Source organism: Rattus norvegicus, chromosome 6, assembly GCF_021556685.1.
Source record: "Rattus norvegicus strain SHRSP/BbbUtx chromosome 6, alternate assembly SHRSP_T2T, whole genome shotgun sequence".
Classification (NCBI taxonomy): Eukaryota; Metazoa; Chordata; class Mammalia; order Rodentia; family Muridae; genus Rattus; species Rattus norvegicus.
The window spans coordinates 128,003,836-128,026,609 of NC_141539.1; the positions used below are offsets into that span (position 1 = coordinate 128,003,836).

The 22,774-nt window shown below is 39.0% G+C and overlaps 1 protein-coding gene across 2 annotated transcripts in view; it reads right to left on the reverse strand.

Annotated features, from left to right (window-relative positions):
- Positions 1 to 22,774, reverse strand: part of Btbd7 (BTB domain containing 7) — an 89,721-nt gene that overhangs the window by 17,113 nt on the left and 49,834 nt on the right. For both annotated transcript variants that reach the window (NM_001443945.1, NM_001108720.1), the window contains 3 exons: positions 8,350 to 8,558; positions 6,839 to 6,914; positions 1,281 to 1,441 (listed from right to left, as the gene is read on the reverse strand). In NM_001443945.1, the coding sequence (NP_001430874.1) occupies positions 1,281 to 1,441; positions 6,839 to 6,914; positions 8,350 to 8,558 (446 nt within the window). The remainder of the gene's footprint in view (positions 1 to 1,280; positions 1,442 to 6,838; positions 6,915 to 8,349; positions 8,559 to 22,774) is intronic.

The window sequence follows — 22,774 nt, forward strand, 5'->3', positions numbered from 1 at the left end:
TGAAGAACTCTAGGAATGGTTTCTAAACAATTTAGCATCATACCTCAAGAACATAAACAGAGCAAAAGAATCCCATTCATTCACAGAATCTAAAAACAATCTCAAGGAAGTTAAGATTGGATTAGTTGTTACTAAAGGCAGAAGGAAGTACATGATGTGAATATATGTCACAAGAATGTTGATAGAAAGAGTAAGTCTTTTGTTGTTGTTTTTTGTTTTTACATAGTAAGGTGACTAGGTAACAATAATATATAAGCTATACTTCAAAACAGCCAAAGGGGCGTTCTAAAGTTTCTTATTATAAAGAAACTGCAAACATTTAAGGTGGTAGGTATGCTAAGTAAGCAGACTTAATCATCACATTATACATAATTGCTCTGAAAACACTCATTACATTACACTGTATATATGTATAATTGTTATGTAAAAACTTGATAAAGAAAAATTGTTTATAATGATTTTCAGGTTCTATATAAAATATATAAATGTATATATATACTATATTCATTAATTCAAGCAATTATTCTAGGAGCTGGATAGATGGCTGAAGAGCAGTTATGAGGACTGCAGTTCAGATTTCAGCATCCATATAACCAGCCAGGTTTCCTGCAAAGACCTGTAACTCTAACTCACAGGGTTCTTCTGATGCCCTCTACTGGCCTTTGTGCCTAGGTGTACACATGGACACACACACCTCTTTAAAAATTCATTTAAAAATTATGAGTAACCTAATCAACTCCATGAACACATATTCCCCAATTTCTCCTCTTTTATTTTCAAGACAAGGTCTTTCGTTGTAGACCTGGCGGTCCTAGAGCTCACATGTAGATGAAGCTGGCCTTGAACTCAGAGATCCACCTGCCTCTGCTTCCTGAGTAATGGGATTAAAGTTTGCCCAGCTCCATTAATCTTCGACTGAATTAAAATGCATTCAGATGACTCATGTAGTGTACATATATGAGCCAATGTCCTTTATTTACTACTGTTCTTGAAACGTCTCCAGAGGTAATTTCTATCTTTTCATACAAACCAAACTGATTTACACTGATAAATGGCCAAATTAATTCACCTGAAAACCATTTTCTTGAAACAAGACCCACGTACCCACGGGACATTAGCACTGAGCAGCATATTTTCTTGTATTACAGGAAACACTGGGGACATAACACTGTACCATCAGACATCTGTTTGTTTCTGTCCTCTGAAAACCTAGTTTTGAGTCTTTTGCTAGTAGGAAAAATTACGTAAAAGAACTAAAGCAGGGTAAGTTCGGCACTTACTGCATCGCTTAAGACCTCACTGTTCATAGGTAAGATGTGTTCAATTCGCACAAAAGGCAGGAGAGAAGAAAGGATCTCTCTGAGTTCTTCCATGTCCAGGTCTCTTCTCTTCACACCTCTTTTGTTCACACTATGTGCAGTGCCGCTCAGGAGGTTTGGCTCTATGAAACAGGAAAGGAAAGTCTTCAGTGAAATCCCAATTTTCATAGACACAGTCTTTTTACTTTTAAGGCATTTTTTATTTGTGTGTGTGTGTGTGTGTGTGTGTGTGTGTGTGTGTGTGTGTGTGTGTGCGTGCGCGCGCGCATGCACCATAGCACTGAATGTGAAGGCCAGGGCCACTTTCAGGATTCAGGCTCTCCTTCCCCCATGGGATTCAAGGATCAAAGATAAGTCATCAGGCTTGGGTAGCAGGCACTTTTACCCACTCAGTCATCTTGTTGGTCCTAAGGACAGCCTTGTTTTCCTCTCTATTATGTAAAGACTTAGTACCAGACATTGCATGTAAGTGTATCTGCTTTAAGAAAAGTTGTAAATAAGTTTAATTTAGTACACAAGCTTTTGGACAAAGAGAAAGGGCAGTGTCTGGAATACAGGAAGATTATTTATGACTTCTGCACTAAATTCTTTTTATGTATAGTAACTCAAAGTAAGAAAAAATGACAATCAGTTAACACCAAGGCTGTGACTAGTTTTAATACAAGAGGGACAATGCACTGCAAATGCTCCCTCTAGTCAAAGAACCATGGACGAGAAGGGAACGCAGGGCATCCCAAGCAGTCCAGGTTTGCTTCTAATTTGTTACATAGCCAAGGATGAGTCTGAACTTCTGACCTTCCTACTCCTATTTCTTAAACTCTGGGATTACAGACATGTTCTACCATGCCCAACCCAGGCTACTTACATTTAACAGTAATAATATATCAATCATCTGTATCCAAAGGAGCAAAATCTAATGTACATTCTACCTAGTTCTAATCTTCTAAGCTTCCATAACATGGAAATGTTACTGCACACAGGTAATCTTTAATATTTGACATGTTAGTCTTCTGAGCAAGAAATAAAGTTTCTCTTCATTAGTGTACCAGGTCTTCCTAAAGAAAGAAAAATAAGTATGCTTATAACACTGAAATATGAAGAAAATTATAAATTTTGGAAATGATTAATTACAACTTTAATTTAGGGAGCTATATATTTTTTAAACTTTGGTAATTTTTACAACAAATACGATTTATATTGTTGGTAATGAAAGTGCTCATCTTTTGAGATACGGTGTCTCTACATAGCCCTAACTATCTTGGAATTAATAACATAGACCAGGCTAGCCTCAAACTCACAGAAATCTGTCTGCCTGTACCAAAAGCATCCACCACCACACTCAGCCTACATTTTATAAAGCAAATACATCTTTCTTAAATCATGTGAGGAAAATATATATAGAGAAAACAATTTGTATGTTTGTGGTGTTGAGGATAAAATCTATGGTTCTGTATGCAAGACAAGTCCTTTAATATTGTTCAAATATCTCTGACATTTATTTATTTTTTTAAAAAAAGTACTGGCATCTTGTTTTCATGTAAAGTCTTACAATAAACATTCAAAAGCAAGGGCAAAACCATCTACACACAAAAGTGACTAGAGAAGAATTGCCTTTCTTATTCTTGCAGGAGAGCCTTACATTTTAACTTTATCTGACATCTTTTTCATCTATTTTCTTATTTGTGTTTTTAATGTATATGGCTGTTTTGCCTGCAAGTATGTCTGTGCACGTGTGTTTCTAGTGCCCTCAGAGGGCACAAGAGGGTGTTGGATCCCCTGGGAATGGAGCTGATGTGAGCTACCATGTAGGTTGTAGGAATTGAACCTGGGACCTCTGGAAGAGAAACAAGTGCTGTTAACCACAGAACCCTCTCTCTAACTCCCAAAACCACTTTAAAGAAAATCTTATCCTTGAAATTTTTTTTTTACCTGTCCAAATAAATAATGATCTTTCATCATGACCAACCTTTCCTTATTAACCTGTATCAATGAGAGCACCAATGGACTCCAGTAACTAGGCAGTGTGTGTGTGGGAGTTATGCTGTATGTAATTCACACACACTAAATTAAACACTTCTCCTAGAGGTTAGTTTTCTGTGGGCCTCTGGGCACAATCATTTTGCTAACTCATCAAGACATAACTTTGTGTGCTTCTGTTTAAAGGCACATTAATACATATTTATTGACATTGAGCTCATGGCCAATGAAGTTTATCGAACATGCTCTACTTTCTCCACAAGCAAATCCCGCCTTCTTGCATTTCAGAATCTGAGACACTGGCACTTCACTTGGCAACCATACTAAACTGAGATTATGAATGAACAACCAAACTGTAAAAACTTATTAGGCGGGGTGTAGAGGTAGCTCAACGGTTGCAGAGTATTTGCTGCTCTGGTAGAGGAGGACTGGGTTTTGATTCTGGGTACCCACATACTGGCTTGCAACCCTTTATAAGTACAAACATGGTGTACATATATAGCTGTAGGTAAAATACTTATATACATAAAGTATAAAAATTTTTATTAAAAAATAATTAGGTAGACTATGAAAAGGACAGGTGTTCACAGTAGATCTTGGTAACTCAAAAAGCTTGTCTTGCAACTCTGTTCATGTCCATGAATAACAATGAAAGTGTGTGAATAAAAATTTGAGGTTACTGTGCGATGTGATGTGCTGGGACCAGAGCCTAGCATAATCATCATGAGAGAGACCAGAGGCTTCATCCAGCAACTAGTGGGAACAGATGCAGAGTCCCAAGGCCAAATACTAGGCAGAGCTTAGGGAGTGCTGCAGAGGGAGGGGAATGAAGAACTGGAGGAGCCAGAGGGATCAAGTACACCACAAGAACATGCCCTAGAGAATCAGCTGACTGGGAATCAAGTGGGCTCACAGAGATCAGGAAGCCTATAGGGGTCTGACTTAGGTCCTCTGCGTTTATGTTACGGTTGTGTATAGCTAAGTGCTCTTGAGGGATTCATAACAGTGGGAGTGGGGGTTATCTCTGCCTCTTTTGCCTGACTTTGGAACACTTTTCCTCCTACTAGGTTGCCTCATCTAGCCTTGATGTGAGAATATGTGCCTGCAGCTTGTTATGTCATACTTGGTTGATGTTCCTGGAAGACCTGCTCTTTACTGAGGGGAAGTAAAGTCAGGGGTTGGATCTGGGGGAAGAGGTTGGTAGGGAGGGACTTGGGGAAGGGGAAACTGCAGAGAGAAGAATAATAAACAAAAAGGAAAAAAAGAATTGAGGTTACAAATACATTTTAATAAGTTGATAAACTTATAAATACTGAAATCTATAAATGAGAATGTATTATATGTTGCTATTCAGAAATCCTTCTAGGGCTGGAGAGATGGCTCAGTGGTTAAGAGCACTGACTGCTCTTCCAGAAGTCCTGAGTTCAATTCCCAGCAACCACATGGTGGCTCACAACCATCTGTAATGAGATCTGATGCCCTTTTCTGGTGTGTCTGAAGACAGCGACAGTGTACTTATATAGAATAAATAAATCTTAAAAAAAAAAAAAAGAAAGAAATCCTTCTATATTAATTATAATGGTTTTGTAGTTAAAATTTTTCAAATTTGAAAAATGTTGAAGGCCTTAGAAGGTCATAGAAGAGTAAATTAAGAGAAAAATAGGAAGACTGCTTCTTCCTCTACTGATTAGGTAGCAACACAGGAGAGAGCTCAACAGTTAAGAGTACTTAACTGTTCTTGAGGACGACCCAGGTTTGGTCCCAATATCCACACAGAGGCTTACAACCATCTGTAATTCTAGGTCAGGAGATCTGATGACCTTTTCTGACCTCTTCCAGCACCAGAAATATAACACAGTACACATACATATGTGCAGGCAAACATACCCATAAATAAATCTAAAAACAAGTTTTAAAGGGTTTAATGCAGCTTACACAAAATCTTTTGAGATTTTAGAGAACTGTAGACATGCTGGCTTGAATATTTTAGCTGAGCTTCACGATAAGTAAGTTATACACAAACAAAGCTTTGAGGCTGAGGATGTGGTGGTTGATGTGACCTTTGACCAACATTCAGAGAGCTCTGTGCTGGGCTTCACTCCTAAGAACTCATAAAACTAGGCACAGTGGTGCACACCTGTAATCCCAGCACTCAAAAGAGGCAGGAGGAACAGATGATATACAGGCCTGGGTCACATGAGATCCTATCTCAAAATGGAATATCTCAATAAAACGCTGAAAAGCGACAGGAAAAAGACATTTCCCTAACTGAAGTTTATTGATTTAGGTTCAGTATATAGAGGAATAGAGCACTAGATGGGGGGAAAGTGATAGGGCAGTGGTCTAACATATAAAAGGACAGTACAGAATTCTGTATTTCCAGGTTAGCAAGATAAGCTCGGTGTATAGAGGCACCTGCCACCAAGCCTAACAAGTCAAACTCTGGTGGAAGGACAGCCTTACTCTTGCAAGCTGTACTCTGAAATTACATTCATGTACTGTGATTAATGTGTACACACCTGTGCATGTGCATATACATGAACAAAATCAATAAATGTGGAAAAAAGGAAAGGAAAATGAATTGTGTATTTCCAAAACCAAAAGTCTGTATTGTGTATGAAACAACCCAGCAGTAACCCCAGCTGGAGGAAGTTTTATTAAAAACAAACTAAACAAAATACCTTTGTTGGTCCTAGATGTCCCACATGTTAGGGCCTCACACATACTAAATAAATGCTTTATCACTGAGCTATAATATATATTATATATTATATATAGTCCCTTATATAACTCCCTCTCCCCATTTTAGGCTTTTTGAGACAGGGTTCTCTAAATAGCTCTGTCTGGCAAGGAGCTCACTATGTAGACCAGGATGCCGTCAAATCCATATAGGCTGGATATCTCTACTTCCTGGGTGCCAGGATTAAAGTTGTCTGCCCAGCCTTTGTATCTTTCTTAATGAAAGTAAAATTTATACAACATAAATTTAAACAGTATGTTCACATTGAATATTCATTATCTATTCCAGAATATCTTTAATGATGTTTCTTTCTCTGACACCTTAATCACCATACTGCATTTTGTTGTTGTTTTCTGTTTTTCAAGACAGTGATTCTCTGTGTAGCCTTGGCTGTCCTGGAACTCGATTTGTAGACCAGGCTGGTTTTGAACTCAAGAGATCTGCCTGCCTCTATCTCCTGAGTGCTGGGATTAAAGCATGCACTCCTACCACCCCCACTACCGCTGTGCTCTACATAACATCTTTTTATTCTAGCACTCCATGAATCACTTAACATATTATCATAGATGTAAAATGTAATAAAAGCAATCTTTTATAATCAGGATTTTTTTAAATTGATATATTTATTTTATCACCTTCCCCTTAACTCCACTAATGTACTTTACTTTTGATTAAAAACAACAACAAAAACCCCCCTAGCTTCTTCAGTCTGGTGTGCTTCCAAGACTGACGAGAGTGTCTTCAGCAAGCTTCTAGGACCACTGAAACCATACAGATGGTGACTGGCACCATCTGAACTTACCTCTGTCTGCTATTCTCTTCATCAACTGATGCTCACCCCATTTAATCAGATATTTAAGGATATCTTGTTCGCTTGCCTATAATAAAAATGAATTATTATTTATTTTACTGAAGTTAGAAAAATTTTGTTTCATTAGTGACTCTTCCTAAATCATTATGTACACATGGAGTGCAACTTACCATATTGATTTATTTGTACTAGCTGTGTGAAATTTTAGAGTTAATCCCATGGTCTAGCAACACGGAATATACAAGATGGTATTCTTTTATTCAATATGGTTTTATTATAATGGTTTTACTCTAATCATATTTTTAAAAATAATATATATTTCCTACTTTAAAATCTATTTTATTATAGGGGTTCTGTAGGACTAGTCTTTTTTGGGACATGATGGAGACAAACATTATTTTTTCCGGTAATGGAAAAAACAAAGTGATGATTGTACAGGCAGGCTACAAGGGTTTCTGTAGGTTGAGGAGTGGCCCTTGCAGGACAATTTGTGAAATGGCAATGTGTCTATTATCTCTTTGTATTTTATTTAAAGTCTTATACCACATATAAGCTGATCCTCAAGATGCTTTATTTGTTATGAAGGTGTGCATTGCTCAAGACCACCATTTTAAAGCACTGGCAAATCCTGACTCCAGTAGACAATGAGGCAGAGTGAATGAAAAAGATCTTCTACAAATGAAGGCCAAATGTTTCAGGACATATTACTGCAATTAAAGCAATACTGAAGGAGAAGCACAGTGAACAGTCTGGGTTGTTTTTTTTTAATTTAGTATTTTTCTAATCATGGTGATACCATTTTATAGTTTATCTGGTACACACACAAAGACACAGTGGCTCAAAGGGTCTATAGTCTCACAGCATTAAAAGCTGTTGTATAGTTTTTTTTTTTAGTATGAACTTATCCCAATGTAAACCTATTAAAGTTAAAAACACTTTACCTTATACTATTTTTTTTTTGGCAGTATTTAAAGCCATTACTTAATTACAAACTAGATTGACACTTAGGCCAAAGACATAGAAATAACTGAAAATTGCTCTACTTAAAGATAAACAGTTGGAAATTCAATTCTTTTTTAGCAGAACACACACTGAGTTCTGATGAGTTGAACAGATCAGTAATGGAATTCCACTTTTACTCTGAGCAGCTTAGTCTATGGTCTATAATCTAAGTATCTGATACAGTACCAAAAGAAATCATTGTACCAAAAGAATATTACTGGAGAAAGGCAAGACAATCACTGTCTAAATGTTCCTGACCTGGCTTGTCTGCTTTGTAGTACAGCTGGTTATGTCTTGGGCTTGTTCATGATGTTGAGTCATGACAGCAGTGTCATGGAGACCCAAAGTGCCAGAAGGCTTTTAGTGTACAAATATGGAGCAGGCATTCATTGAGCAAAGTCTACTTCTCCCTGCCCAATCCTCTAAGAGTTGGGGTATGATGAATTTTTCCTCATGTACACAGGAATGACAATGGATACGGGAGATATATAAATGATTACCTGTAGGTAGTCAGACTGGATAGCAGTAAGCAGATGGTCTTTGCTGAGTTCATAAAAAACATCTGAAGTCATGACCTGGGATAATTCCTCACAAAGGAAATGCAAAGCTTGTCGGTGCACCCACTTAGAACCATACGGATGTGAGCTCCACTTGAGGATAGCAATTAAGGTCTCTAAGGAGATGCTCTCAGCAATGATATCCTCACAGCCTAAAAGAGAAGGCAAATACTTAAGATTAATCAAAATATTACTTATTGAACATCCGTGTGTTAGGCTACACAGTTAAAAAATGGCAATCGTTAAAAAAAATCAAGGAGATAAAATCTGATAGAAATCATCAAGACTGATGATAACAACTAAAACTTCTATAGGAAATCTGATGGCCTACAGAGTCAGATCTACAGGAAAAGGCAGAGAATCTTCCTAGCTACTGAAGTCTGTAAGTGCCAATCCAATAATCCGAGTAAGACAGTACAACTGAACAGTACAACTGAATCACTGAATCAAAGGGGAAGAGAATAGACTGAAAAGACGATCTGGGAAAAATGGAAATGACAGAAGGATATGGACAACAGTTGACTGGCAGAGCAAACCAAGATCTAAAGAGATGGTTAAGCCCTGAGAAAACAGGTGAAATACATTTGACATTCTTTGAGTTTAATTCTGGCAAACTGAAAAAGAAGTAGTGAAATAAACCAAAAACCCAGAAAAGGCAATTGTGCCATTTTAAGAGCTCAAAGAAAAAAGTAAGAAAATCTGAGAATAGTTATTCTCCTTAGGAAAAATTACTTTAAAATATAAAACTACATGGCCAGGCATGGTGGTACATACCTTTAAACCCAGCACTTGGAGGCCCCAAACAGGAGAGTCTGTGGGAGCTTGAAGCCAGCCTGGTCCACATTGTGAATTTCAGAGCAACCAGAGCAAACAAAACACAACACAACACAACACAGAAACCCTGTCCCACCCTATCTCACCAAGTATGAATGATAAAAACTGTGAAAGGACAGAAATGACTAAACAGAAACATGTCAGCTTACTATAGAGTCCTGGGCTGGAGAGATAGCTCAGAGGTTGACAGCACTGACTGCTTTTCTAGAGATCCCAAGTTCAATTCCCAGCAACTACATAGTGGTTCACAGCCAACTCTAATGGGATCTGGCGCCCTCTTCCGGTGTGTCTGAAGACAGCAACAGTGTACTCATATACATAAAATAAATTATTTAAAAAGTCTTAATAATATGAAAACCAAAATCCAAGCATTTAAACCCCACCACTGATAAAAGAAACAAAAGGCTACCCAGACTGTACTGTACTCAGAGCCTTATAAGATAAAGACCAAAGATATCAATGATGATATTTTCAGAGTTGAACATTCAAAGTTCAAAGTGACAGAGATGCAAGACCATTAGTGGCCATTTGGCACCTACTTACCTCTTCCTTTTTTCTGATTCACTACTACTAGATGAGAGATACATCACAAATAACTGTGCTACACGATTTCCACAAAGCATTTAACAAAATATTTCATGATGCTGCTGCTACCACGAACAGGAATGTTATCTTCAATTTATCTTTATAGAACCTTTTGCACATGGTAGGCAATAAAATGTACTGGATACACAAGTCAGATCCTTGCAGATATGAGGTACAAAACAGAACAGTGCCTAGAGGAACTGCTTGTAAACAGCACCAATTAGAGGGGAGTGGAGCAGACATGAGTGAGACCATGCTTGCCATGTTGCTCATGAATTTGGATGAAGATCTGAAAACTATGTTCAAAACTTTCAGATGACTGAATCTGGAAAGCACTGTTACCAGGACACTGCACAGCACGATCACAGCTCGCTGTACAGATTGGTCAAAATCAAGTTAAATAAAGCTAAGAGAAATGATGAATGTCTACATTTAGAATGATGAAAATTGCTACACAGTGGATGATAGAAGTAAGCTAGCTTAACAAAGTGCAGTATCTGGTATTTTAACTGCATGAAAAAGAAATGTAGTATGGTTGTTATAAACTGAAGCATACTTGGGCTTCAGTTCTCAACAGAGCCTAACATGGTTCTGCTCTCTGGTGTTGCTCTGAGCTGTTTTAGATGGGCACTGATCAAATCACAGAATGCTAAGAGGTGGTAACAGAGTAACAGAGTTTAATACTTATTGCAGGGAAAAAGCTCTTAGTAAGCACATTACACAATTTACATAAGAGAAACCTGAGCAGAAATATAAGAGATGTTGTTACACGCACAGTGGGCCTTCACTAAGAGAAAAAACACTGACTACTATTGCTGTAAGGACAGACCCCAATAACCAGCTGGATGTCAAAAGAAGGGAGACTCTGGCTCAATAACAAGAAATTATTACAACTACAATTTCTTCTCTGTTTCAGAGATCCTTCTAGAAAAGTAGAAGAAGAAATGGGCTTTAGCAAGTTAGAAACAGAGTACAAGGAATCTTTATACTGAACAGGAACCAAGGTCAAAAAATATCTAAGCCACTTCAGTTTTAGAAAATAGCAACAGAGCAAACCCAAAATTCAGTTATCTAATCTAAACATTAAAATAACATCTTTGAGGGAGAACCATGCTTTTGGAGTATGTGTCCATTGACAGGACCCCATGCTTCACTAGGTTGCCCCACATCCAACACATACTGGTCTGCACTCACTTAACTGAGTGAGCTGTTAAACACAAAGACGTGAAAATGGAAGGGCCATTTATTAGGAGGGTATGGGAGGAGAGAGCAGGAAATAAATGGAGGGGGCATATATGATCGTATTTCACTGCATACCCGTATAAAATTCCCAAGAGTAAAAGATTATCTTAAGCACCACTGAGAAGACACAGTGAGATCAGAGGCACAGACATGTGCTGAGGAAATGTACAGAGCATGGAAAAGTTCTGAAGAGACGCCATGATTTCATGGTGAGCCAAGCTGAGGACAGCTCTCATCTAAAAGGCAGTGGGGAACTTTTGCCAGGATAGAGTTTAAATTTAGAGATTGGAGTAGAAGTTAGTCGAGAATCACATCGACAGGAAACACTACCACAGATATGTCTGGAAATGAAGCAGGGGGGAAACAATCCTATTAAACCAGGATATTGGTAGAGGAAAAGAGAAAGATGACATCATTACCCTAAATTTAAGATTAAGATTACAAAGAAGCAGATTAAAGAAGGAAGAAAGGGTTTTAAAATCAGGCAGGCTAGACTTAAAAACCTCAGCTATGGTCAGGTATCATGGAACATGCCTTGAATTCTAATATGCAGGACACTGAGGTAGGAGGATTGCTGACAGTATGAGGCCAGCTTGGGATATAGAGCAAGATTCTAAAGCAAGCATATAAATGAACAAAATCACCTTGGTAATTACATAATTTTCTGAGCCCAAAATTCTTCTATGAAAGTGGGCTTATAACTATATCCTAACATTCTTCACTCATTCAAGCATTCTGGACCACCTAGGTGCTGAACATTATGGGCACATAGCTCTTACTCCTGCCCACACTCATATTAACTTTGTCAGGTATAGCTTGTACTGACAAAGCTAATATGTTATGGTAAAGAAACATGCCTTTGAGGCTGCCAAGATCCTCAGCAGTGATGGATCGTGTATAAATCTGTTAGCCTAAATTTGATTCTAAATCCCATGCGAAAGGTGAAGAAAGTTGCCTCTGAGCTTGACACATGCACCAGAGCATGAATCCCCATCACAAACAACTTAAACAAAAAGAGACATGGCTTTAATCCCAGCACTTGGGAACCAGAGGCAAATGGAACTCTGTGAATTTAAGACCAGGACAGATCTTGTCTCCTCTCACCTCCAAAGGAAAAAAAAATGCCTTTGTCAAAGTTAAAAATCAAGGGACCAAAAACCACAAATAAAGCAGTACGGCAGGGCCACTAAGTGAGATTCAAGGGCTTCCCACAGTGTCACTTTTCTGGTGTATTTGCATTAGACTTCTAGGGTCCAAATACACATTTAAAGATGGCCAATTTTTTTTTTAAATGTTAAAAGCAGGTTTATTGGGAAGCTGCTCTCATGTGGGTGCGTTCACTGGCCCGAAGGACCAAGGTCAGGAAGTTGCCATGAGGAAAAGGGGGACATGGAGGGAGAAAGAGAGAAGGGGGTGCACACATGAAGAAAAAGAAGAGAGGGATTTTTGGGGGGAGAGGACGGTCAGATTCTTGAGGACAAAAGAACACTAACACAAATCTCTGCAGGTCAAAGTGAAAATGACTGCTAACAGTGCAGGCACTCACTCAGAAACAGTAGAATGGCACACACGCCACCTTCACAGTCCTCAAACCATCTTCTGCCAAGGCGCAGGCCTGCTTTTTTTTTTTTTTTTTTTTTTTGGAGGGGCAGGGGTGGTGGGTAGGGCAGGGGTGAGTGTATGTATGTGTGCATGCGTGAGAGAGAGAGAGAGAGAGAGAGAGAGAGAGAGAGAGAGAGAGAGAGAGAACGTGCACACAAGATTGCTTTCCTTGATCACTTTCTATTTTGTTTTGAGATAAGGTCTTTCACTGAACTTGGACCACACAATCTGGCTAATCTGGCTGGCCAGCCTATCTGTATCTGCCTCCCCAGTGCTGGGATTTTATATGGAAGAGCTGCTATGTGAGGCATTTTACATGAGTACAGGGCTCATGACTGGAATTTCCATCCTCACACTTGCATGCAAATCACTGTTCTGACCAATCTAAAGGGGATGGTGAAGTTTTGTTTGTATAAAGACAGGGCTCATATGGCTCAGCCTGGTGACTTTGAGCTTCTGATCTTCCTGTCTCTACTGTTCAAGTACTAGGATTACAGGTATGAACTGTCACACATAGTTTTAAGAAACAGGGTTTTCTTTGTTCAGCTTCTTTCTGAATTTTCATTCTGTTAGAGGCTAATACTTAAAACAGTCAGCAAAAAAACACTGCTCGGATGTGGTAACATTAAATTGCTTGAAAAGACTTTTACACTTACACCCAAATTTTTATATTCTTTTTCCACTTTGAACACAGTTCAGAGAGTTTTGGTGAGACCCTTTCTCTTTGGGGGACTAGCTACTTGCCCTTGTCTGTAGCCAAGAAGACCACTCTATTGGTGGCTTGTTAATCAGGAGGACAATGAGCAGCACTGGCAACAAACTACTCTAGCTGACCCAGAGTGGCCAGAGCTGTCTACTACCCCACAGCTTGAGAGAGGCAGCACAGGGTGTTTACGCCACTGTGGTTCTCAGAATGTTTGTTACATGACAATGACTGACCAATAACGCAAGTTACTTTCCAGATGAACTGAAAAACTTACTAACAATTTCCTGGTAAGTGAACAACTCTATCTACAGTGTTACTGAACAACAAAAAAAAGAACAATCGACTCAGGTAGACTTCAGCCATGATGTTGCAATGACAGCAGACTACATGAAGTCAGTTTCTTTAAATTATTTTGCTTCTGTGACACCCACACTATACAGATCCAGTTCCTACTTCATTAAGTCTTTCTTTTTTCTTTCAGATTTTTTCCTCTTTCATACAGACTAGAAAGTTCCTTTTAATTAAGCTACAAAATAAAAATGAAAGAACAAAGGCAACAGTACGAAGTATAAAATATAGATCTGAACAGCTGTCCCTCTGGTCACCGTTCATTGTCACCCCTTGAGAGCAGTCTCTCCTGTACACCGCAGTAAACTCTGTCTTTTAAACTCACGCTGTGTGTCACATCTAAATCCTTTTGACAGAGATTACAAGGACCAAGGGCCCAAGGGGGAGGCCAGAGTGAGATCTCAAGGACACTCTGACCTCAGTATCTAGTCCATGCGTTCCCATGACTCTTATGGGCTTTTTACCTTTCCTCTTATCCGCTTAAACATTCCTACTGATATCACCTATTTTCAAATCTTCAGAATCTCCAAAGTACCCACACCACATGGTTGAAAGGTCTGTGGAACACTGCTACCATCACACTGTCCCCAAGTACTTTAACTACTTTAAAAAGGAAACCAGAAATTCCAAGTCCAAGGCAAAAAATGAATCATACATGCAGGCTAGAAGACAAGCTAACCTATGCCTCTGCTTTAAATGGCCAGTCTTTGGACTCTAAACTGTTTTAAGAACTGGAGGGGTATTTTTCTTTACTCTTCCTTGGGAGGACAATTCTTAAAAGAGTTCTTCCGGGGCTAGGGATTTAGCTCAGTGGTAGAGCGCTTACCTAGGAAGCACAAGGCCCTGGGTTCGGTCCCCAGCTCCGAAAAAAAAAAAAAAAAAAAAAAAAAAAAAAAAAAAAAAAAAAAAAAGAGTTCTTCCACCTTCCCAGTGTCACTCCTTCCTGGTCTTGGGAAATATTTACCAAATGAACATCCTGCATGCAATTATTTGAGCTATGCTTTTGTCAGGGACTGTGGGAAACAGGAGAGATTCCCAGACAAAAACAGCAGTAACAAAAAATATCCTAGAAAACCAAATTTCTTAAGAGAAATTCTAGAACTAAGGATAGATGGCAAAAGGTTATCACCCTATATGTAATAGGGTGGTGTTCATGTCATGCTGTGTGAGCAGAAATGGAGAGTGAAAGAGCTCAGACCCTGGTAGTGGCCAGCTTTAACTAAGTTACAAAAGCCATGATGAGGGAGGGAGGAAGGGAGGAAGAACAAACTAAGGGCTCCAATCAGCCAATTCTCAAATGCACACAGTGAATCTTTCAAAGTCTGAAATTTCAAGGTCAGTATAAAAAAAAATCCACTTTCCTGCAGCTGCAAATGTAGACTATATACCTTGAGATCAAGCTTGGCTCAAGGCTCTCAACTACAAACAACTCACAGGAAACTCTCACAGTCACCAAGGATAAAGAGTTCATGTCTTGATAGGCATACTTGGACAAAGAAGCCTAGACCAGGAGTGTTTGTATGGAAGAGTAAGGAATGCTAAACCCTGAGACTCACCCTATATTCTAGGCCAGTAGAATGAACTCTTCTGTACTGGCTGGTTGTGTGTGTCAACCTGATACAAGTTAGAGCCATCAGAGAAGGGCCCTCAGTTGAGAAACATGTCTCTCTGAGATCCAGCTGTAAAGCATTTTATCAAATAGTGATCACTGTGGGAGGGTTCAGCCCACTGTGGGTGGTGCCATCCCTGGGCTGGTGGTCCTAGGTTCTGTAAGTAAGGGAGCTGAGCAAGCCAGAGGAAGCAAGCCAGTAAGCAGCATCCCTCTTTGGCCTGTGCATCAGCTCCTGCCTCCAGGTTCCTGCCCTCTTTGAGTTCCTGTCCTGATTTCCTCCAATGATGGACTATAAACTGGCAGTTTAAGTTGAATAAACCCTTTCCTCCACAATTTACTTTTTGGTCACGGTACTTGACTGCAACAATCAAAACCCTAGTAAGACATCCTTCAACTCCACATTTGGAATCAAGCACCTGCTTTTGTCTGGAGACTGTGCTTGATGGTCCTCTTCACGATCTGCTGCCTCTTCTCACTACCTTGTACTCCCCAATCTGAAACAAGTTCACAGTGAACAGACTGAGTGGGAAAATCAGTTTCTGTTTTGTAATGCAGTTATGCAATGCAAGAGTCACCCACATACACTGGCAGGTATACACCTGTTAGTGTGTTAGATCAGGAAAGAGTTCATGCAGAACTCAAAGGCTTCATTAGCGCATCTTCTGGTGCTTTGCTGTGTGGTGCCAACAAAAACCTAGCAATGATGTCAAAGAGAAAGAGCTCTGAAACCTCTGGGATTAAAGTGTAGGTTAGCCCACCTGGAAGCTTCCTTAGATCGGCTAAGTATTGGCAAAGGAAAGCACAACTCTAAACAGATGAGGGAAGAGGCTGCACTGATTTTCAGTGTTTCAACTAGAGTAAGACTGAACTATTTTCCTCAGTCTCCAACCCAGTACTGTACTAAGTTAGTCAGCCAAAGGAGGAACATGTAGCTTGGAAGCAGAGTAGCCGTCAATACTCTCTGAAAGTCACCACAGCAAGGTACCAGGAAAGGTGGATGAAAACATGCCATGAGTACTGGCTTGTGCTTGCTTCCTCTCTTCTTTAAGATCAGCTCTTACCCCTTGTAACTGTTGGCCAGCACTAGATGCATGGCAGCAGTCCCATGGACAGACAGACAGCTGTCCTTCCTCATAGCTGCACTTCAGCGGCTGGCTGAGCTTGGCTTCCTGGGTCCACAACCCATGCAGTCCCTGTTAGCCTTCCTTTGGTACTTCAGCTTCCCACACAACTGTGTAAAGTGTGGTTCTGATAATTAAAAGGAATTCCAACTCCCAATCAGCTTTGGAAACTGAACTCTGGCTAATTCTATCATCTTCCCCAAACCAAATCTTGATGAATTGAGTTTAATTAACCACACAAATTGATATGCACTCACAGATACTGAATTGTAGCAACCCTGTACCTACCTCACATCCGCTCTGCCTTCTATTACAGTGAGCCAGTTTCGAAAGTCTTCCAGACCTTGCTCCAGCCATACCTTTGAACATTTTGCTTTCTGCTATAGAAATAATCACATCCTGGAGTAGCTACCTCCAGGAATCTGCTAGATACCTACACACAGGCAAGCTGCAAACACTTTTCCAACAGGAATGATGAATAAATGCCCCCTTTTCTTCCCTGTGGACAATTCTGAGTGGTATACCATCCCCACTCCTCCTGAGAGGGTTCCAGCCATATTAAGTCCAGTTAGCCAGATCATCATCTCAGAACATGTAATTATATCCTTTCCTAACCACACTCCTATTCTCTACAAGAACTTCTCAGAATAAACTATCTTCAAGCAAGACTTTATCTAAGGACCAAATTTATGGAGGGAACTTAGATTAAGACACCACAGACACAAAAATTGAAAAGGCTGGTGAGTGAGATCAGTGGGGAAAGGTGCTTGTGACATCTGCCTGACCAAATTCAATTCTCATAGAACAAAAGTGGAAGGAGAGAATCACACCACACCACAGGAAGACTACCATTAGGTTCAAGTTCAAAGCAAGTCTGGGCTGTTGTGGAACACTGTCTCATGACACTGCTTAGATTGCTTCAGCTGACTTGAACAGTTTAATTACCAAATGAGTGTGATTTTGAGTTGGTGGTTGTATTAAAATTCCTCTGGAAGAGAGGTCAAGCTAAACATTTCCAGATACTGGAATAGCATGATTTCACGGACATGCTATTTTGGGAGAAAGGCTCTGTACTTGTGTTGACAGGAAAAGGAGAAAAGGCTCTGGACCTCTTCCAGAATGATATGGATCAGATATGATGGGGAAGACCCCTGAAGAACTAGAAACATTCAAGAGAATCAAACAGGACAGATAAAGATTCTTTGTGCCATCCTTCACATGGTATACATGAAGCTTATGATTGGTTATTAATAAAATTAACTCATAAAAGGACAGCTGTCTCTCACGTGCTCAAGCAAGGAGCAGAATTTCATCCTTAATCTGTACAACCTGAAAAATCCGTATTAATATTTTAATGGTTCTAAAATTTTGGTTGTTAGATTTATATATTCAAGAATGTAGTTAGAATGTACAGTTTTGTCAAGATTCATCCTCAGAGATGCTAAACTGACCTGCTTGGATCCCTGCTGCTGCTGGTTGCTGCCCAAAACAGCTTCAGGGATTGCCATGGATTCCAGATCGTCATGCATCATCCAACCTTTCATATGGATCCCGTCAGAACTTCAGCCAAGCCCTGAGCCTTCTAAGCATACAGAGACTGGATAACAGATGCTAACGTTAGTTTTTTAAAGTCTAACCAAAGTTTCTAATCTTCCTACTACTCTCCACCTCTTTAAAGAATTTTTCATTGCCCTTATTCAGCAAGAAGTTATGGAGAGTCGTCAGCTCAATTCCCTGGGCTGGGGGGGGGGGGGGGAGGGGTGTCTAGTAATGGTTATTTTACAAAATATAGAAAAGTTGTCATTTTAAGGGATAATTTGGGAATGGTCATAATTTTGAACAGGAAGGAAATTGGTGGGCTGAATTACTAAATTTTATCCTTAAACAAAGCATTGTGTAGCCATAATCTTAATTGATAGAAATTTTTATAATTGATACAAAGTTAAAGTTATTTCTTACATTGGTACAGAATTTATTTTGATACAGATTTAAGGTTTTCAATTTCTTATATCGATTAAAAATTTAAGATTAATAGTTACTTTTAGATAGGCATTGTGCCTATGCAACTCATTTAAGAATACAAGGCTTAGACCCAGTCCTTCTAATAACAACTGTTTTTAGATGATAAGTAATACAAATTAAGGGCCAGATAGCAAACTCATGGTTATGTTAGATTCTGATTTAATTATACGAAGGTGTTTTTGATATTATTCAATTAGAAAAGGCTAAGAGTAGTTCAGCTTTAACAGTTCAGATTACCATATATATATATATATCTGTATATATATTCATTCTTCAAAACATCACAAACCCACAGAATGTGACATTTAATGTTATTTAATCATTTGACCATGAGACATGTTTGCTCCTTACAGTACCCCATTCTTGGTTCAAAGAAGAAATTGAGTATCTTCACCTCCAGGCGAGGCTGTTCATTGTGGCAAGACAATCACGGGGCAGAAATTGCCTATTTCATCTGCAAACAAAATACTGTCCGGGAAAAGGACACACTGTGCAGAACAGTTAACTGATAGCTCTGCCAGCACAGGGTAAGCAGTCCTTCATAATCTTGCTTTGCAGGGGTCTGTCAGATGATCCTGGGTCAAAAGGCTGATGCTCTGACGTTTTGAGGAATTAGGGAGGCTGTCTAGGTAGTCAGCTGTCTCTGCAACTGTTTAAGTTTGAGAAGCTATGTTTGATGCTTCCTATATACCCAGGTAATGTTTAAATTGTTCTCAGATTTCTGATGGGGTTGAAGACTAATTAGTTTCATATTCAAACTCAAGTTATTTAACATTGAGAGGTTATAAAGTGGAAGACATGGTTTTCAGATGGCTAAAATCTAAACATAATCTAGGGACAGAATCATAATTCTTTAAGTTAGGAATGATGGGAGAGTACTTTATCTAATTGATAAATATGATGAACTGGATGTCATTTGTATATCTTACTGTGTAATTTAAATAATTTTAATGGTTTTGTTCAATTTATGTCTGGGAGAAGTTTATTTTTTTAATTGGACAGAAAAGGTGAGGTATAGTGTTGGTTCTTATGCTAAGGTCCTGTTCCTCAATTGGTTCTTGATCTGTTAGCAAAGAAGCCATGGGCCAATTGCTGGGTGGAAGGGATAGGTGGGACTTTTGGGTTCCTGGAGGCAAGAGACAGATGTAAGGAAGGAGAGTTTGCCATGCTTCTGATGGAGAAAAGTTGACCAGACACGTGAGATACCGAAACAGAGTAGTCATATAGGCCACTTCTATAAGTGGACGGTCAGAGATGTTTAGCAGGGACTAGATGAAACTGGCCACTAAAGTTTAGGGCAGGTAGGAGGGGCAGAGCTAAGAGTATTGATAAAGGCATACTAGCTATGGGAGTTGAATAATGCCCAGCAATTGTGCCAAGAAAGGCAAGTTGAAAATGAACAACTGTGTGTCTGTGTCTTTTATCCATGGATTCAAGGGAAACTGGGTGGGGGCTGGCAGTGTGGCCCATTCAAGAGCTTAGGTGGGGTAGCAAAAGCTAAACACAACATAATACCAATTAACAATTAAAATTTTGTTTGTCACTTGGGATTTTGGTCAAATGAATGGATCATTTGGCCCTGGATTCCAGGTTTCCTTTCTAGACTTTCATTTTAAAAGACCTGATTGTTGAGCTGTGGGCTAAACTCTATACCAGATATGCCATCGACACTATAGATCATAATCTCAAGAGCCTAGCCATTTTCTAGAAGAAATAGGCACAGAAGTGAATGTAAGCCTATATACTTCTCACATTCTGAGTAGTCTGTTTTTTTTAAAAACATTTTAATAAATCTGTAGCCGAAAAGTTGTCTCTATTTCTGTTCCCTTTATAGAAATCTCTGACTAGCTCTTATGAAGACTCCTTTTTCATTTTTCACAACCCTCACTAACCCTGTGCTAGGTTTTGTATTAGAATATATCAGTACAGCAAGAACACTTATAAAGAAAGTCTGACATAAGAATAGCCATTGTCTATCCCATATTTACCATAAATTACTCAATGTAGGAAGCACTAGGTGTCTAATATCTAAGCCTAAGAGCAGTCTCATAAACAAGATGGCATTATCCACATTTTTCAGATCACCAAGCAAAATTTTACACTTATAGCTAAAGGCAATTGGAGATGGGTCTTAAACTAGGCACATAAACAAACTGCACATAAAATAAAATAAAAACAAATCCTTTTTAAAAAGTATCTCTCTGGATGTACAAGGAACAAATCCTTGTACAAATCCTGGCCTTAATATTTTACCTGTAACACCTTCTACTTTCAGTTTATATATGGCAAAAGGACAGTCACTAGTAAGTAAATAAATGTTCCTGAATAAATGAATACAGTACACACAGAATTAGTTGAAGCTTAGAGTCTGGCTCATTGGTACAGTGCCTGATAGCATGTAAAATGTCCTGGGCTTGACCCACTTGGTATACATACACATAAAGAGGAAAAAAAGGGTAATTTTGACCTATTTATAGATTTGTATCTACTTATAAAATTATGCATCTAAAAAAACCCATTTCTAGAACACTTATGATCTCTATATCTTGGAGACAGAGAGTTTTCCAAAAATGCAAATGCTTTCAGTCCATAAGACTGTTTAGTGAGAGGAATACTCTTCATGGTCTACAAAGCTTGTTACATCAGCCTTGTCTGCCTTGCTTCTTGTCACAGCTCTCTCATCCTTGCAAGGTCAATGTCCTTTGACCTAAAGTATTTTTATCCTTTTCCTGCTTTGTCTCTAGACCTTTCATCTGTGGTTTCTTCTACCCTTAATCATCATGGGACTACTCTTTCTCCAGGTCTTGCTTCTCTGGGAAGTTCTTGTCTCTCTGCTGAGGTCTGCAGTTTCTTTGCCTCCCACCATTCTCCAGGAGTATCACTGCTCTGTGCTCTGAAGGCCCTTTTGCTATAATTAACTAGCGATACCACTGGACTGGGTTTTCATTCCTTTAAGGGCCTACCGTATAGTAAGTCTTCAATAAATGTGCTAAATGAAAAAAGAATGGGAGTCATAATGCTTATTTTACACTGGGACCCTGTATGAATGGAGAAGCTAGAATTTTTTTCTACCTCAGTATCCCCTTTTTATTTTATTTGTTTGAGAACTCACATAGCAGTAGCAGATTCAGATTTAGAGGCCCACACTATCTACCCACTGTGCGTGTAATACTGAATAGCAAATGCAGCGACCTGCTCACACTGGGCAAGTGTACCAATGGACTCTTACTCCAGCTTCAGCTACTTGTAGCTAATTTAGTACTTCTTAAAAAAATAAAATAGAGAAAGAAATCTGGCATAAAAATGTAGATGTGGAATAGTCACACCATTAAACACTTGCAATGCTACTTAAAAACGTTTTTTAAGCTGGATGTGGGTGGCATACACCTTTAATCCCAGAGTTGGGGAGGCAGTGGCAGGAGGATCTGTGTGAGTTCAAGTGCAGCCTGGTCTACAAAGTGGGATCCAGGACAGCCAGGGCTACACAGAGAAACCCTGTCTTGAAAAGCCAAAACAAAGAAACAAACCCCGCCAAAATAAGCAAATAGATTTTTTACAAAAATGTACTGTTTTATATATATGAGTGTTTTGCCTACAAGTATATACATGGTGCCTGTGGAGCCCAGAAGAGGATGATGTAGAGTTATGAGCCACCAATGGGTGCTGGAAATGAAATCCAGGTCTTCTCCAAAAACAGCAAATGCTCTTAACTACTGAGCCTCATCTCCAGTTCGAGTGCTTACTATTTTTACTGCTCACACTTACAAATCAACAAAACCTTTATCTAGTTTATTTCTTCTTTAAAAAGTTAATGCTATGTGCACGAGTGTACATCTAAGTATGTGTGCAGGGGTGGAGTGGGGCCAGAGAGCAGCTTGGAGGAGTTCTCTCCTACCACACGAGTCTCAGGAATTGAACTCAGGGCTTGACAGCAAGGTACTTTTAACCCACAAGCCATCTCTCTGGTCCTATTTACCTAACACGAATAAATAATAATAAACTAATTATATAGTTTACCTAAAGGCATTTTTCTAAACCTATTATAGTAAGATAGAAGCTCAAATAACAATATATTTAGAAAATAAGATCCATTTATTTCCTGGAATTCTAGTCAAAAACAGTTTTAAAAAACAGCACTGTTTTTTTGATGCAAGCTTCAATTAGAAAAGAACACAGTGTAAGCCTGACAGTATAAGTCTAATTTTATACTAAGTCAATTTAAAAGGCTTATTTATTATATTACTATAGTTAAAGAGAAGTATGTTTGATAACAGACTGTTTTGATAATAAAGATAT